We start from the raw sequence: 19,533 nt of genomic DNA on the forward strand, positions 1-19,533 counted from the left end.
ATCTGGGCAAAAGTATATATGTAAAAAAGAATTGGGTTTTGCTAGTAGGTTGCAAACATCAGCTAACGGTATAATGGTAAGAAGGCAAATGCTGTTTTGGAATATCCAGATCATAGGAAGTTATTGTCTCATTCTACTCTGTTTTGGACAGGGTCACTTAGAATACCATATCCATTGCTGGGCACCACAGTGCAAGAATGACATCAAGAGACTGAAGTTACTTCAGAGGAAGTCTGCCAAGGTGTTAAGGAGACTGGAAAGAAAGCCATATCAGGAACAGTAAAAGGAAATGGGTATGTTTAGCTTGCAGAGGAGAAGACTGAGAGGAGATGTGTTAACAATTTCATACATTTAAAGAGTTGTCATGTAGAAGTGGGAGTGAAGCTGATTTAGGTTAGATAGCAGAAGTCTTGACAGTACAAGATGTCAACCAGTGAAATAAATTGCCTCATTAATTGAGTTCTTCAAACAGAGCTTGGAGAGATTTAGTGCCATTACTTTTCCACCTTTATGCATCTACAGGTAGCCAACTAGGTGTTCTGTTTCAAGTAATCAGGTCCCTCCTGGATAAGGAGGATGGGAGCCTTAGTAGCTTCTCTGTGAGGAATTGTGAGGAAGATTGCAGGCATCTGTCAGGCAGAATCACTCAACTTCGTTTGGAGTTGGAATCTGTGTTAACTGTCCAGTTGGCGAATCCAGAAAAAGGAACCCCTGGGACATTATTTTACCAAAAGTATAAAACTTTACTGAATAAACCACATTGGCAGAGAAGAAGCAAAACCAACTCTGAGTTTCCCATGCCAAAGAAAGTGTAGTTAATTCCCCCTTTTCCCATAGTCTAAAACATCTACCAATCAATTTTGTCCGTTTTGTTATGGGAAACAGCCAGTCACACGGGGAGTTGACATCTGCTTGGTGTGTCCTTGAGATGCCAGCAATGTCTCATGGTGCTGACAGATGTTTGAATACCATTCTCCCACCTTGCATTCCAACCCCCCTCCCTGTTATTGTCAAGCTGAGAACGAAGGAAAAATGTTGGGGAAAGTGAAAATCAGTCTTGAAATGCAGACACCCTGGAAGAAGGGTAGACCTGAAACAATAATAAACATATATACACATTATTACTTACAAACCAATTACTGCTGCATTCCCTATTGGGGCTGCTGAGGGTACTTAGTATGAAACTTCTTAACTAACTTTGCAGCCCTAACATCTGGAGCAACCACTCACTCAGCAACTGTTAATGGGTAGCCCTTCAACAGTACTAGATATTGTAACTTACCCTTGCGATATCTGGAATCAAGAATCTTTTTGACCTCATAGTAGTGCTCTCCCTTGACTAGGATGGGAAGTAGTTCTCTGACTGGTTTCAACCCAGAGTCCCAAAAGGGTTTATCAAAAGACTACAATGAAATACTGGATGAACCTGCCTGAGGCTATTTGGCAAAGTCAGTTCCACTCTCACTGGATTTATGATCTAGATTATTTGGAAAGGCCCTATGTATTTGAGACCTAATGTTTTACAAGCTTGTCTCAGGTTTAAATATTTTGTGGACAAATACACCTTATCCCCCACTCTAAACTCTCCCTGGGTGGGGGGATCTTCTCCAATCAGCTTGCCTCTTTTTATTTTCCCTAGCCTTATTCAGCACCTTGGTGCCTCATGTGGCTTTCAGAGTATCTATCCACTCAGCTGAGCATGGAGCTTCCTGTGGGGGCTCTGGCATGTGCATTAATTAAGTCCCTGTGGCCACCTTGGAAGGGCTAAAGCACTGTTATATGCCACCCCCGTGAAAGGCAGGAGCTCTGCCCAATTAGTTTGGTGGTAATTTACATAACAGTTCAGGTATTGCTCTATTAGTGCATTCAGAAGCTCCATTGGTACTAGGATGATAGGTGGAGCAGAGCCTTTGGAGGTGACAGACACAGGTCTGATACATGTTATATGGGAGAAGCTTGAATCAGTTGCTCTTGAAGAAGGATTCTTGGGGTGATAATATCCAATTTTATATCTCTACCCATACAGAGGTGTTGCTGGCCGAGTGCTGGCTGAGTGCCCAGCAGTTGTAAGGATCTGGATGAGGAGGAACTGGCTTCAACAACCCTGGCAAGAAGGAGTTGGGTATAGGTTTTTGCTCCCTCACCAGGTCCAGATGATATTTCATCTTTAGTTCTGGATGGGATAGAAACTCCCTGGACTGTGCTGCTATACAACTTTGGGGGTCCCCCTGGACAAAGCTTCTGCTTAAAGAGCAGGTGGCAACCATGGCAGGAGGTGTTGCCTTTGCACAGATTTGTCTAGGATCGTTTTCTGGACTGGGGTGCCTTGGTCATGGTCATTCCTTGATCACCTCCTGTTTTGATTACTTCAATGCATTTTACATGGGGCTGCCCTCAAAGAGCACCCAGAAACTTCTATTGGTCCAGAACATGACAGTGCACATTGTGATAAGAGCCCCTGGTGTATTCAGTTCCTTATTGAATAGATCCGTGATGGCGAACCTATGGCACACGTACCAGAAGTGGCACACAGAGCCATTTTTGCTGGCATGCAAGCTGTCACCTAGAACAAATCCACTGCGCATGTGTGCGCGTGCCTCCTGCCAGCCAGCTGATTGTTGGGTATCTGCCACGCATGGGTGGGGGGGCATGTGGTGGTCATGCATGCATGCACAAAGGCGGGGGGTCACACACACAGAGCACACAGGGCGGGGCGCACATGCATGCGCAAGGGTGGGGGGTCACACGTGCATTGCATTATGGATGTAGACATGCATGTGTGCATGCACACACACTTTTGGCCCTTTTTTTCTGATACAGAAAAAAAGCTTCCATGTGAGTCTGAGAAAAATGAGTTATTGTTTAAAAAGTTGTGTTAACTTTAATGAGAAAATTAAGGTATCCATTAGTCCTGATGTCAACAAGCATGGGTAAGGTAGTGTGACCTAGAGACTGGAAAGTTTGGTGTTTATACCAAGCCTGAGAAGGTTGTACAAAAGAATGTGCAGGTTACCAAACCATTGCATTAATTCTTCACAAAAACACAGTTTTGCTTCAAACATATGGAGCCAAACATATGGAGAAAAATGTAAAATGAGTGGGCTTGTTTAAAAAACGGCAAGGGATACAAGATCAGAGAACTAATATAAACCAGATAATAAAGAACAAAAGAACATAAAAAGTTTCCTTTTTCTTCATTGACTGCAACAAGCATTTTGTTGACTTTGTTGATCATGTCAGAATGTGGAAAATATTGAGGTTAATGAATGGGTGCCAGAACACCTGATTATTCTTCTGAGGAATCTTTATGATAAACAAGAAATTATGGTAAGAATTAAAATCAGAGATCAGAATATGAAAGGGAATGAAACAAAGATGTATATTGTCTGTATAACTTGTACAATCATTATATGTAACAATGATAGGATCATGGAAGAGATGAAAGTACACCCAGAATTGGAAATTAAAACAATAAATATATGAGTTATGCATATGATATAATTTTGCTGGCAAAAAGTAAAGAAGACTTACAAGAACATATAATAAACATAATAGAAAATCATATAGGCAAAATATGTTTGTGAAATATACTATAAATACAATAAATAAAAAATAAAATAGACAAAATAGACATAGAACTAATTGGAGATTGTAACCACCTAAAGATAATCTCCAACATATCTTTCATCCCTTCCATTTTATGGAGATTTTTTTGTAAATTGATAATTAATTAAAATATACAGTATATCAGTTTACATGCATAATGGACTTACAATAAAGAAGTGAAGTTAAACTGGTAGGTTGGTTTTCTTTTGTATTTCCTTTCAAGGATATTTATGAAAAAGCACAGCAGTGGTAAAGAAGAGATTAATTCCAGGGAGAATGCAAAAGACAGAATTTGTTTCACTTAAAAAAGAATAGTTAAAGCAATAGTTTTGTTTTGTTTTTTGCTTTGCTTTAATAGTGAAAAAGCAGTGGTGGTGCAATGGTTAGAATCTGCCTGTCCAATAAGATGTAGTGATGAGAACAAGTTGCTCCCAAATTTGAGGGAAGACCACCTAAAATGACCTTGTTCTCAAATCTTCTCAATGATGGCCCCCTATCTCTGGAACCACCAATCCCCACAAATGTGCCCTACTCCCGTGCTATTAGATATGAAAACATGGCTCTTCACAGAGGTATATGGAAATGTCTTAGGCCTCATTAATGTTTATGTCCTTGGATTTTTTAAATATGTTACTAACTGCTTGTATTTCTTACTATTTATACAGTAATTTTATGGGACTACTTAGAAGCCACTCAAACCCATAAACAAAAGAAAGATAGGTATAAGTAAGTTGAAAGTATTATTGCACAGTTGGTTCTGGATATTTCTTTTATGCAGAAGAGATGAATTAAAATTAAACCTCAGCATGGTAGTTAGTATAATTCAGTATTATATACAGTATTCATACATGTTTTCAAAATCATAAATATTAGATAATTTTTAACCTCTCTCCAACCCAATCCTTAGAAGAATCCTACATATAGAGGTGTTTTTCTCCGGAACTGGTCCTGAGTCCTCTAATTTTTCAAGCCTAACTGGATGATTGCCTAAAAGCATAAGCTAAGGAAGCCTTTCTGTTTGATTTTGAAGAAAAAAGAACGAATTATTCTTCATTCAGATCATTATGGCAAGATCTGACCAAAACCAATATCTTCAATGAGTTTTCCAGTCAATTATTTCTTGGGTTTACACATTGCACTAGAAAAATATGGTGACTTTCTCTGGCTTAATGTTCATACAACCAGGGGTGAGATGCTACCGGTTCTGCCTGACTCTATAGAACCAGTAGCTCTGAAGAGCAGCAAACACCAAACTGGTTCTGTGTCTGCTGCTGTTTGGCCCACCCGCCTGCCCGGACTCTTACCTGACCTTTATTTCCTGCTTTTTCAACCTCAGCTGCTTTGTGTGGCACAGCTGAGGTTGAAAAAGCAGGAAAAAAGTGGCTTTTCAAACGCTGAGCACCTGCGCACAGCGCTTTTCAGCTGTCTGGGCAGCAGAGTTTAAGGTTTTTTACATGCGCACACAAAACATAGTCACTGAACTGGTAGTAACACTGGCTGAATCCCACCCCTGCATGCAACCATTGCTCAACTAAGGACGCCTCTGTAATATAGGGAAACCTTTCCCTACATAGAGATTAAACTCAAGGTTTGAATCAGAGACTTCTGAAGGCAAACATATGCTTAATAAATGAATTACAGTTGTTATAATAGAATGTTGTCAAGGCCACCTGTTTTAGCTGCTGTTACAAGGAAATAAATCAAGGTTTTGTCATCTTCGAAGACAGTAATTTTCAAACATCATCAGACCAAGATAGAATACAGATTAATGTGTGAGCATAATCCAGCAGTTCATTTTTTATTTTCCCTGTCAAGATTTTTGCTAAGTTTAGAAATCATTCAAAGACTGGGATCTTAAAGTTGTCTGCTCTGCACACATATTTAGAAAGGATTCTAGATTTAATTCCTCTCCCTCAAATCAGGACACACTTTTTAAACATATAAAATACTTCTGCTTGTCACTATATTCTTGTCAGACTACGTCAACACACATTTTATTAATTTAGTAGGCTTCCAAGTTATTTTACCGTATTCAAACACTGGTGGATATTAATAACTCTGTAATCTTGATCATAATCATAGGTGTGTCTATGTTTTGCAAGTCTATAGTTTGCAGCAGCTGCCTCCAAGCTGACCAGTAGCTAAGGGTTGGTCTCTAATCTTAGTATGTATCCACAAAAGTAAAAATGACTTGCTGGTCCCCTTCTACAAGCCATGCATCTACAGTACATTTGTCTAACAGTTTGGAATTCAAATTCCTTTCATGGCTGCCTTATGAGAGATAGCATTGAAGGAAGACCAATTGTTAAAAAAAAGTTCCATGGCAAAGTAGTAGTAGACCTGTTGATGAAAGATTTAATGATTGGTGGCAGTCAAGATGTTGTGGCATACATCAACTATTTTTATGTCTAGAATCTTTCTGAGGACTGATAAAGTTGCTAAACTCTTCTAAATTGTGGAGATGAAGTGAAGGCCCTAAAAAATAATAATAAATAGGGAGAAATGAAGACATTTGGAACGTCATAATGTTTCCATTTTAAAAAATTGACATTTTACAGTATAGAAGTCCTTTTTCCTCATCTAATTTTCTTTTTCATATTATCCCTCATCTATTTTGTTATAGGGCATTCAACTTGTTAAATATATTAAAATATTGTTTAGTTTCTCTGTTTTGAGTCACTAAGGCTGCAATGTGCACTTACTAAAATTTCCTTAAGGAACCACAAAAGTTAAAAGTTGAAAAAATATAAACCAGACCCAATTTAGATCACTGTGGTTAGCATGGGTACAACAAACATTAATTGTTAGGTATACCAAGGCTCAATTGGCTCAAGAAACCAGAACCTTAATTATGGTTCTTCTGGAATATTATTTCACTCTTAGAGAGCATGACAGAGCAGGGTCAAAAGGCTAAAATATCCAAATTCCAGCAACTGTCAGCCTAGGTGGCATGCATTCAGAAACCTTCATATTGTTTCATTTTGCTGCAAACATACTGCAGATTTGGAAGCTGCAAATGGTGATTTGGTCTGTCCAGATGTTCTGGAGCTATATATCTCAGATTTTCCAGCCAAAAGCCTTAGTGGGAAGCTGGCATTTTATTATAAATCCAAGATGATGGAAGTCAAGATAGACCATTAACATTAAATGCAAATTTCTGATTTTTCATCTTTCAACTTACTATTCCTATCTAACCATTCTTTATGATAAATTTTGTAGTGGTCTTTTTTTTTTTGACCACCTGGCTGGAGAATTCTGGGAATCGAAGTTCACCAGTCTTAAAGGTGCCAAGTTTGGGGACTCCTGGCTTAATAGGATATGTACATTGTGTTATTGGAGATCATGCTTCGTTATACACTGCTCAAAAAAATAAAGGGAACACTTAAACAACACAATGTAACTCCAAGTCAATCACACTTCTGTGAAATCAAACTGTCCACTTAGGTAGCAGCACTGATTGACAATCAATTTCACACGCTGTTGTGCAAATGGAATAGACAAGAGGTGGAAAGCATAGGCAGTTAGCAAGACATCCCCAATAAAGGAGTGGTTCTGCAGGTGGTGACCACAGACCACTTCTCAGTTCCTATGCTTTCTGGCTGATGGTTTGGTCACTTTTGAATACTGGCGGTGCTTTCACTCTAGTGGTAGCATGAGACAGAGTCTACAACCCACACAAGTGGCTCAGGGAGTGCAGCTCATCCAGGATGGCACATCAATGCGAGCTGTGGCAAGAAGGTTTGCTGTGTCTGTCAGCATAATGTCCAGAGCATGGAGGCACTACCAAGAGACAGGCCAGTACATCAGGAGATGTGGAGGAGGCCGTAGGAGGGCAACAACCCAGCATCAGGACCACTACCTCTGCCATTGTGCAAGGAGGGACAGGAGGAGCACTGCCAGAGTCCTGCAGAATGACCTCCAGTGGGCCACAAATGTGCATGTGGCTGCTCAAACAGTCAGAAACAGACTCCATGAGGGTGGTATGAGGGCCCAACGTCCACAGGTGGGGGTTTTGCTTACAGCCCAACACCATGCAGGATGTTTGGCATTTGCCAGAGAACATCAAGGTTGGCAAATTCACCACTGGTGCCCTGTGCTCTTCACAGATGAAAGCAGGTTCACACTGAGCACATGTGACAGACGTAACAGGGTCTGGAGACGCCATGGAGAACATTCTGCTGCCTAGAACGTCCTCCAGCATGACCGGTTTGGCAGTGGATCAGTAATGGTGTGGGGTGGCATTTCGCCAGAGGTAGCCTGACTGCCATTAGGTACCGAGATGAGATCCTCAGACCCCTTGTGAGACCATATGCTGGTGGTGTTGGCCTGGGTTCCTCCTAATGCAAGACAATGCTAGACCTCATGTGGCTGGAATGTGTCAGCAGTTCCTGCAAGATGAAGGTATTGATGCTATGGACTGGCCCGCCCATTCCCCAGACCTGAATCCAATTGAGCACATCTGGGACATCATGTGTTGCTCCATCCATCAACGCCACGTTGCACCACAGACTGTCCAAGAGTTGGGGGGATGCTTTAGTCCAGGTGTGGGAGAAGATCCCTTAGGAGACCATCCTCCACCTTATCAGGAGCATGCCCAGGCGTTGTAGGGAGGTCATACAGGCACATGGAGACCACACACACTACTGAGCCTCATTTTGACTTGTTTTAAGGACATTACATCAAAGTTGGATCAGCCTGTAGTGTTTTTTTCCACTTGAATTTTGAATGTAACTCCAAATCCAGACCTCCATGGGTTGCTAAATTTGATTTCCATTGATAATTTTTGTGTGATTTTGTTGTCAGCACATTCAACTATGTAATGAACAAAGTATTTAATAAGAATATTTCATTCATTCAGATCTAGGAGGTCTTATTTTTGTGTTCCCTTTATTTTTTTGAGCAGTGTACTTAGAGGGGCCTTCCTGCTATTGCAGAAAAAAGAGGCTAACAGGAGTAGCAGGAGTGGAGGAGGGAGAGAGTTATGTGGAACACTTGCAACTGAGCTCTCCATGTCTGTATTGCCTCATCACAGCTCCTGTACTGTAGCAGCCATTTGGAATTTCTGAGCATATTAATGATGTGCCTTTGGCTATGTTGTCCAATGCGGTTGCCTCACTGATTCTGTTCCATATAGGGTATCAAACTGGCTGCGTCCTAATGTGAGAAAGCCCTCATCTTCTTCGTGACAGCAGGTGCGTATTATTGACTGGCTGCGGGCAGAAAGTCAACAAATGCAGGAATTTCATGAGTTTCCTCTGATCTGAAAAGGTGCTTCAGAGTATACAGGGGAGATGTAAAGCACCTTTTTGGAATCAGATCTAAAGCACCTCACAGCTGTAATCATTGCTTACCTTGGTCTGATTTGCTTCATTATATAAAATGGCAATGTGGGTAATTCCCTGATATGTCAGGATATATATGCCCACAAAAGCAAAGCAATTATTCTTTAGGTTATCTATCTGGATTGATGTTTTCTCTATATCGGAGAGTCATAGCTCTAAAAATTAACAACCAAATGAAAATTAAATAAACTCTGAAAACATCTCAGTTGAAGAAGAACAGGTGATATCTGCAGTGGATTTTATAAGGATGTCCAGCTCTGTCAGACCACTGGAGAAGTGACAATAAGCAGAGAAAAGTGTATGAAGGACTCCAGAAGCAACATCTTGTTTTTATTCAGTTCTCTTTTGAGTCATTAACAGTCAGGCGCCAGTAGTGCTGAAACTTATCATTATTATAGCCACAAATGGGCTTTGATTCCTAAAGGAAGACTTTATCCTTTAGCTGGCCTTAGAAGAGATGAAGAAGGGGGAAAAAATGCCATAAAAGCAAAAAAATAAACTTTGGGAGGCAAGGGGAAATACAGAGTGAAATATAAAATGAAATTATTAAACCTTGATCTAACATAGCAAGCATAACTAAGTAGCCCATTTCATGGCAAAAGAAAACAGAGAGATAACAGTATCCAGAAATTCTAATTATATTTGAGGACCAGAACAAGAAATGTTAGGCACCATTTCTCTGTTTTTCCTGCTTCTACTACCCTTCCCTAAAATGTTTCCTGTATCAAATGTTTATAATTTTCTGGGGTGGAAAGTACACATTCTTCTATATCTTGCCGAATTATAGCTTCATGCAGACCTACTTTGCTCAATTAACATTGAGGTATTTAATATTCCAGTGATATCTGGAAGGGAGTCACCTAACTGGGAGTTGTTCTTTTCTTTAACCTTAGTGGGCCTGAAGACAAAACCCTATTCAACTTCTGAACAACCTTTTCTCCTCAGGGACAGAATGGAAGCAAGGTTTCCCACTCTTTTTGTTCACATGGAAAAGGGAACTGCTTTTTCATGTGCAGCAGGAAAGGAAATTGCTTCCAACCTCTTTGCTGCACATGAGGAAAAAGAATTGTCTCTACCTGCTCCAGCATTGAGAGACAAAGTCTTGCTGAGCTATCTTAGCCACAGGGAGGACTTTAATCCAATCTGCAGCAGAAAAGTGCGGAGAGATTTGTCAGCATTGGGGGAAGATGGTGGCCTAATGAAATAAGAGTTTGGGCCTGGGAATAGGAACATATACAGGGAAGGTTAAAAAAATCAAGATGGGAAACACTTCTTGCACGATAGAAATCCAACCCCCTTTTGTGTGCATGGGGGAAAAATCTCTGGAGGTCCATAGTCCTTGCTCTACAATCTGGAAATGTCTCCATAAGTGATCTATATTTCTGAACTTTCTTGTATCTGGCAGAGGAAGTGACTGTTCTAGCAGCTATTGGTGCTGGGTGCTACTCAAATGGTAAAAATGTACAGTTTTAGGCTGTGCTTGCAGAACTCAGAGCCTGTGATTTATTTGATGATAGTTTACTAAATTAATTCAATTGATTCATACAATTCACTAAACTATAAACAGGACAACCACGTTCTAGTTTACATAAAAGTGTACTATAAAATAAGTAAATAACAAGGCTCAAAAACTTCACAAGTAGGTCTATGCCTAGTGCTCTTCAGTCAGGAGGACACATTGATATTAGGGATGTTCCAAAAATGATGCTCAAGAATTTTCCAGGAGAAGCTAGGATTGGAGGAATCCAAAGCATTTCTATTTTCTCAGACATTTCCTTAGAAAAAGAAAAAGGTTAGGACACCTACAGCCATGGAACTAGGATTATCTAGCTTCCAATAAAAGCAATGAGATGGAAGAGATAAAATGGAAAGAAAAACCATTAAAATGGTTTTCTATTTTATATTCTGCTTGTGCAAATTGACAAAACATACAATAAATCAGATTATTGTTTTCTATTCTGATTCCTTAGCTGATCAACAATTCATTCCTGACTGCTAACAAGATTTTTTAAAAATACATAAAGAATGATTACAAGAAAAACACCCACACACTACAGTATTGGGGACAAAAACTCACAAACCCTTAAATTTAAATTAGGCTCAAGCTGTATCCCATGTGAGTTCTAAGATACTAGAAACCAGATCTTCAGAGTTTTTCTAAAGGCCAGCAGAGTTGGAGGCATTCAAATCTCTGGGGAAAGCTACTCCACAGGATTGGCACAGTGATAAAGCATGCCTTCTGGATCTCCTTAAGTGACACTGCTTACTAGACAGAACTTGGAGCACACCAGCCCTGTCTAATATGGTTATATAATCAGAGATAATTCACCATAGTTGTGGTTAATTTTCAAAATGTTCCTGATAATCAAGGCATGAAATGAAGCCTGGATTCATAAATTGTAATAACCCACACATTACTTAACCCATGATCTGTTGGATAAGCCTTAATTGGTTGAGTACCTAAAACATGCCAAGCCAAAGCCAACCAGACATATTATTGCTTAAAATGATGAATGAAGTTGCTACACTTATATTGTTGACAGATCTAGATGATAGTCTTGAAAATACAGAGAAACAAAGTTTTTGATTATACAATGAAGAGTTGGGTTTACACGTCACATTAAGTTAGCTTTTCCCAGCCTCAGTACCTTCCAAATGTATGGGCTTCTGAGAATTCCAGGATTTGAAGTCCAAATTCTGGACAGTGTCTAGATTGGAAGAGGCTACACTTAGACATAATGTATAGGGTTTTAAAAATCTACCATAATGGTGAAACAAGGCATGGCTTTGAGTAATGTACAAATTCAACATTTTTAGTAAGGTCAGCAAAGGGGAAGAATATGTCAGTTTTCTGGTATTTACTTTGCATTTTACTAGAATCCAGAGGTCTAGCAATTAAAGCCAGGTGCCAAATACGGTCTTTGGGCTTTTCCTCAGTGGTTTAACATGCTATAGCTCTTCTCTGGCAATAAAAATAATTGCTATATGATGGGTATTATGGACTATGGCTTCCATTCTGCATTTACAGGATCTTGCCTAGCCAAAATATGATAGGGTATCTATAGTTTTCAGACAAAGATTGGTTAATATAAAATCAGTGATGCCTGGTATATCTTGCTGACCATCAACTTAAGCTGTTGCTAATCTTAAGCATCTTTGCATACCTCATTTCATACTCTAAACAGTTAACTTGATTCCATTCTCTGTTAAAGGGTGGTTAAATATTTATATTTTAGTATCTTGTTGCTGTGGTGGGCCTTTTTTGACATGCAGAAAAACCACGAAGAGCAAAATACTGTTTATATCTTGGATTAGTGACAAGATATGGTCAATATTATGTGTTGAAGAGGGAATTGTTGGAAGAAATGTCCATCTGGGCTCAGTTCCTAGTGGGAAGAAGACACTGGAAACATGGAGACTGCTTGGAAGGATGGTTTAATGGTGAACCAAGGTATCTGCTGGGGGCAGGGAACTGGGGTCTTTTGTTTCTGTTTCCTTTAAGATTTTTATTTCTCTTTTAGGGGAAATATTCTGCCTTTTTAATATTTCCTAAAACATTTCATTCTTCTATGAGCGGGATGGGTGCTAACTTTCTCGGAATATTGGTATTGCCATGGCATTCTTGTGTCAGTTTTAGCTAGAAATGAAATATTATTGTCTATGAGATAGAAGCAGTCCCTGATTTATGAGAGTTTAATGTTGGTTCAAAGTAGCAATGGCCTTGGAAAAAGTGATTTATAACTGTACCTGCACTTACAACCATCCCCTTACCCCCATGTTCACGTGATTGCAATATGGATGCTTGGCAGTCGGCTTGCATTTATGACCAGTTGCTGCATCCTGCAGTCATGTGATCACATTTAATAACCTTTTTGCTGATTTCCGGCAAAAAATATCAATTAGGGAAATTGGATTAGCTTCATAACTATATGATTCGCTTAACAACCACGGTAAAATTGTCATAAAACCAGATCCAACTTGACATGATTGCAATGTCTTACAATGGAAATTTCAGTCCCAACTTGGTTGTAAGTTGAGGATTAACTGTACTTTTGATATTAAAAAATATAGGTATCTCTCAGCAATATAATTAAATTCATAATCCTATATGCACAAATCTATTCCTGGTTCTATATTCTACAAGTTTTCTTCCAATTCTATGGCTAGTTAAACTTAGAGGAAAAATATTATTTTTGTTTTCCGTGTTGATAAATGTTTTGGAATCCCCCCAAACTGGAGACACTCTGTTAGAAGACTCCAACCTATTTTTTGCCCAACTGATACAATAAGGGCAGTCTCATTGTGCCAACAATATAGCTGGACAGGTATTACATTTGTGATTGCTCGCTTCAAGATATTGAAGACTAAAGATCTAAAATGTTGGTAATTTCTTACAAACTTTGTGTACAATATCTCTAACACTGTCTAGAGTACTGTAGATGAAATTTGATGCGGTGCAGCACATAGATATGTTAAACAGAGAAGAAGAGATTTTTACTAGGGTGGGTGGAATCCTTTGAGCACATTTGATACAAATGAGAAAACAGATTGGCTCATTTGGGCATCTCAGAGAATAAGCAATAGCTGAATTTATATGTCCCCCTTAATGTCTAATTTTGGGAGGGTTCTTGGGACACTGAACCATGAACTAGCTACATGGTTGAGTACACAAAACATAAGGTAACAGATAATCAGAGTTGGAAGGGACCTTGTAGGTCATCTAGTCTAACCACTTACCCAAGCGGGAGACCCTACACCATTTCTGACAAATGGCACTCCAATCTCTTCTTGAAGGTCTCAAGTGATGGCGCTCCCACAACTTCCCAGGGCAAGCTGTTCCATTGGTTGATTGTTCTCACTGTCATAAAGTTTCTCCTTATTTCCAGGTTAAATCTCTCCTTGTTTAGTTTCCATCCATTGTTCCTTGTCTGGCATACCAGTGCTTTAGAAAATAGCTTGACCCCCTCGTCTCTGTGGCAGCCCCTCAAATATTGGAAGACCTCTATCATGCCTCCCCTGGTCCTTCTCTTCATTAGACTAGCCTAGCCCAGTTCCTGTAACCGTTCTTCGTATGTTTTAGTTTCCAGTCCCCTAATCATCCTGGTTGCTCTTCTCCGTACTTTTTCTAGAATCTCAACATCTTTTTAATAGTGTGGTGACCAAAACTGGACGCAGTACTCTAGGTGTGGTCTTACTAAGGCTTTATAGACTTGATCTCGATTGTATCCCTCTTGTAAAATGAAGTTGGCTAGATTGTGGTTCAAGGGCATCTTGTATGTGCTTATACTCAGAGCATCACCCATTTCAGCTGTCAAATATTGTAACTTAAAACATTGCAGAGCTATGGTTTTAAGGAGAGTGCATCTTCCTCTTCCGAATAAAACCATTACTGGCCATAACGGAGGACGAGGAAGCGCTGAACTACGCCTTCTACTACTGAAGCACTCTCGGTTGTGAAAAATGAAGCCTCTGCAAAAGTTGAAGCAAATCTCAAAAAAAGATTTATTTTATGAAGCAGCCGGTTGCCCGACCCGAGGAAGAGTCTGGGAGAAGAAGAGGAGGAGGAGGAGGAGGAGAAATTCCTGGTGCAACCTCGATCCTCTTCCTCCGGGATTCCGACGGCCGGGTCTTGTTTTCTGGCCGGAAGTCATTTTTCCTCGCGGCAGCGTCTGGTGTCCTAGAAACGGCCCGGCGGCCGAGAGCGGGAGGCGGTTGACAGGATGCTGAACGCGGATCGCCTCTCTCAGCCGGGGCTCGAGTATCTGGGTGAGGCTCCAGCGGGCGCGGCGGGAGGAGGAGGAGGAGGAGGGAGATGGAAGTAGCTTCTCCGCTGTCGCCGTGGGGCAAAGGTCGCCTTCCCGGGAGGGAGGGAGAAGTGATTCTGGGCTCCCTTTCCTTCGATCCTTTCTTGTCTGGGATGATGTGCCTACGGCGGAGCTCGCTTCCCCCGCGGCGCAGAGGACAATCACCTCGCCGTTTGCTGGCTTGGGAGGGCGGGGTTGGGGGCTGTCGGCTTGCCAGCCCTCGGGCCACTTGCCCTGGTCGGTATCTTCCTCTCCCGTCCGAGATGGAGATATCATCCTTTAAGGGCACTGGGACCGAGCAAGCGTATCAGTGGAAGTAACTTGCTCGCTCTCGGAGCTTGGGACGAAATTGTGCTGTGAAGGGAAAACTGGAAATTACTATTAATGTCACCATTTCGAAGAATAACCATTTGAAGTAATAAACATTTTCTTATATTGCAATAATATCACCCTGGAGGTGTCTGTAGGATTAAAGAAGACCCCCCCCCCACCTGTCCCCATGTACTTTTTGCTCCCTTCTCTCACCCCCCCCCCATCTTTTAACGATATATTATCATTTATTGCTTTATCCTTTTAATGATTACTGGTTTTAATATTGGTAAGCTGCCCAGAATTGCCTCTAGATGAGACAGGTGGCACACAAAAGAAGAGAGAGAAAAGAGAGAGAGAAGGAAGGAAAGAAAGGAGGGAGGGAAGGAAGGAAGGAAGGAAGGGAGGAAGGAAGGCTATGTTACAATAACAGCCTAAATGAGTGATTGTTCATCACCTGGTTCTCTGGCAGTGGTGCTTCTGAGGAAGTGACCTGATTCACATATTGATAAGCCACAGTTTGTTGAACCATGGCACAGTTGTAAGAACTACCAGACACCTGTTTCTTGGGTTCACATAACCTTAAATTAAACAAAGTGTAGTACAATATGTTTTGGTGCAATATGAGAGCCCACCAATTGTGATTTCATTAGTAAATCATAGATCAGAAAATCATGGCTTAACACAATGTGGGAATCTAGTCACTATGCAGGAAATTTCATTTACCACTGTAAAATAGCTGTAAAATTGCTTAATATCTAAATGTTTTATAATTTTCATCCACACATCCCCTCCTAATGTTTACTCTATGTAACTGCACTTATTTAATTGGGTTATTGTGTTGTGTGAACTCTAATTATTTTGACTCAGGAATATACAAATTTTTCAAAATTATCTCAGTAGTTATGTATCCTACTTGAATTAGGATGTAGCAGTCAAGTTGTATCATCCAAACAAACTTAAAATGCTGTCCTGGCCTTTGAACATAGAGATGTGAGCCTAAAGAGGACCTGCTAAAATAGGAAATGCTAGGCATCATCATCATTATTCTATTTCCTTCTCTTCTTGAGTGTTGGCGAGAAAAGGAGTGAATTAGAAACAAAATTGGGGTGAAGATGGCTAATTTTTTCTACACCCCAGCCATCTAGTTGTCAGTTGAACAGATGGTTGGGATACCAGACCATTAGTCATCCTAATGCCTTTTACCAATTTTTTTGCCTGTAGATACTTAGGTTGACAGTCACCTAGAAGTGGTAGTGGGTTTTTGAGTGGATCAAAATCATTTTGAGTTCTCTGTATCAACAAAAAGTTAAAGCCAAATCAAAATTTGACATATCACCTTGGTCTTCACAGGCAAAACAATTAGAAAACCATAAAACAAGGATTACCTTATTAATACCTTATTTTCTCTCTATATAATAATTGTGTGACTTTAGGATGTGCTAAACAGAATTCCAATACAAGTTATGTGTGATATTAAGTATTATTAGGTTAGGGGAAAGAGTTAAAGGTGTCATACTCCAATTAGTGTACAGGAGAGGTTTTGTTTAAAGAGAAAAAATGAATGGATAGTTGAGAACAGACAAAGAATGATAAGTATTATGACTTGAACTGAGATAAGTAGAATAAAACTAAGAGAGTTAAAAAAAGGAAGAAGCTATATAGAAAATGGAAAACGGTAATAAGATATGGAATGATATATAAAAGGAACATGATTTTTGAAGTGGTGCCTGTACGATGAGTTTCAACCCGGGATCAAGCAACTTTCAGAAAAGATGTTTTATGTTTTTATGTCTTATGTCTTGTTTGTTTTTGTATTGGAAGAGAATAATGAAAATGTATAAGACAGATGGATATAAAAAATGTATACAATCTAAAGTTAAAGAGATATAATTTGAATAAATAGAAGGAAAGGAAGTAATAAAGAGAAGTTCGGGATAAGATATGAAGATGAATAGATAAGGTAAATATATATATTAAATTGTGTTTGTTTGGAAATGTGATAACTTGGAATAATTCTGTCTTTAAATAAGATGTTGTATTGGTTTTTTTAGAAAAAGATTTCTTATGTCATTATATTTTATGTTTTGTTTGTTTGTGTATTGTTTTGTAAAATCAATAAAATTTGGTTTTTTTTTTTAAAAAAAGGATTACCTTATTAATAAATGTATTCTGCAAACAACTTCAATTACAAAACTTAGATAGTTGACTAATATTAAAAGAAATACATAGCAAAAGTTTAGTTTATCTCGTGAACTGGAGGAAGTGAATACTATTTTTTTAGAAGTGGTTGAATAATTCTTTAATATAATCTAGTGAAAGTAAGGAAAGTTTGGAAAAACACCTTTGAATCTTTTTTGGCATTGACTTATGTTCAAACAGCATTCTTTGAAGAGAATAGCAACCTTCCTCAAAGTGCTTTGTTATATTTCTCAAGGTCTTGCTAATAGTATTATTTGGCTGTGAGACTATGGGTAATTGTGACAAGAGAAACCAAATCAAGTTAATCTTATTCAGACTGTTTGTTGCCCAGGGCTGTCATATCAGGTGTTCTTTGAAGAGATGCTTAACTCGGCTTCCTTTTGGAGACGAGTAAACTATCTTATAAACACTCTTTGTCTCATGCACACAAAAGTCATGCAAGTTAAATGGGTGCTTCCAATACCCTTCCATATTCACAATGTTTTCTCTATGGCATTTTATTATAACAAAATATATTTCTGTGCAAAGTTTTTTTCTTTACTCATCACAACATTTATATTCAATATACTTGTAGAAGTTGATGTTTCACAAATTACTTTTCATTGGTAATAAGAAATTGCAATGTCAGTTGCTTTGTTTAATAAGGAATAATATAACTTAACCTTTCTTCCCCAGCCGCTGTTTCCACAAACAACCGCTTGCCCCATCAACTTCCATGCAGAAGGAAAATCAGGTTTATTTGAAATAAAAACAGTTAATTTGCAATGATTTAAGCAGGAAGTATTGATATGTAGCCCAAAACGGGAGCCAAAAGTAATTGCTGAAGTTAAGGATGTTACCAATATGGAAACTAGGTGGTGAAATAAGTTCTAAAATGTTGCTCAGTTTTTGCAAAGTATGCTTAGTTTTTGTAAAATACAATTCAAGTACAAGTGCAGTTGTAAAATACAATTTAAATATAAGTACATCCATTCTTTTAGTGAATGTTCAAAGTTATAACAATACAAAAATGTGACTTATAACTTGTCCTCACACTTCTAACCATTGCAGCATTTCCACAGTCACATGATCAAAATTTGGGCACTTGGCAACTAGCATATATTTACTTTACTTTACTTTATTGTCATTGTACCTTGTACAACAAAATTAAATGGTATCTTCAGTGTACATTATAACTATAAAAATAAAATATTTACAACAGTTGTAGTGTCCCGGAGGCATGTGAACACCATTGCAACCTTTCCAGCTGGCTTCTGACGTGGGAGGTCAGATTCGCTTAATGAGCATGTGATTCAATTCATTTTGGTAAGTGATTTCCTTACCAAATCTGGCAAAAGTCATAAAATTAGGCATGACTCAATTAACCATCAACTTGCTTAGCAATGGAAATTCTGTCTCATTTGTGGCTGTAATTCAAGGACTACCTGTATTACTTACAACAGCGCTGTAAATTAGACGAACATAATTATCACATTTTCTGGAGCTCTGAGCTTGGTTGTTTGCAAACACTTCATTACTGGACTAGATAACATCATCAGTGAGGTAACCACCAAGCTCAGAGAGCACCAAGGAGTCCAGAAAATGTAATAATTATTCAATTCTGCACTAACATATTATCTTCTATTGTAATCACATTTTAGATGCCAGAGTTCAGGCAAAATAATTTTTTCTTGGCCTGTTAATTTTTTTTGACTATTTATCCAAGGAACTTTCTGACTCAAAGTTCACATTCTTAGGTACACCATGTTTGATTCTGCTTCTCTTGAAATCTTGGTTCCTTTGATGAAACTTGGCCTTTTCAGTGAAGCGGTTTATATATTCCATCTCTAATTGAGGGCTTATTCTTCATAGAGCAATTTTGAAACTTTTAATTATTTTCCCTCTTGAGTTAAGTTCCTTTCCTTCCCCTCTCTACTAGAATCCCTTTTCCTTCATCTTGTGCCAGCTGTGGACATGTGAGAACATGAATCCCTGCCAGAGAAACTCTGCATTTTATAGTGCTTGGGTGTAGTCAGTGCCAGAGATGTTGTGCTCTCTTACAAAAAGGAAATGCTGTGGAATTGGTGTTTTTCTGTCATTACCAGCCAGAGAGTTTTTGACTTTTAATATAGTACCTGAAAACCAGCTCCTGAAACACTGTGTATATGCGTTTTGATTTCTGGTCATGTTTTCCTTACTTTCTAACTTGCCACCTATCTTCATATAATTAAGTAATTAACATGTTATTTAGCTCTGTTAAATAAAACTAATATTATGTTAATTTAGTTATA

The 19,533-nt window shown here is 39.0% G+C and overlaps 1 protein-coding gene across 1 annotated transcript in view; it reads left to right on the plus strand.

Moving 5' to 3' along the window:
* The first annotated feature begins 14,552 nt into the window (after nt 1-14,552).
* CSTPP1 (centriolar satellite-associated tubulin polyglutamylase complex regulator 1) overlaps nt 14,553-19,533 on the plus strand; it is a 146,076-nt gene continuing 141,095 nt past the window's right edge. The window contains exon 1 of the mRNA XM_026707954.2: nt 14,553-14,714. Coding sequence (XP_026563739.1) covers nt 14,669-14,714 — 46 coding nt within the window. The 5' untranslated portion in view covers nt 14,553-14,668. The remainder of the gene's footprint in view (nt 14,715-19,533) is intronic.

The sequence above is a fragment of the Pseudonaja textilis genome, chromosome 1 (genome assembly GCF_049901715.1).
Source record: "Pseudonaja textilis isolate UNSWEBS1 chromosome 1, rPseTex1.2, whole genome shotgun sequence".
Classification (NCBI taxonomy): Eukaryota; Metazoa; Chordata; class Lepidosauria; order Squamata; family Elapidae; genus Pseudonaja; species Pseudonaja textilis.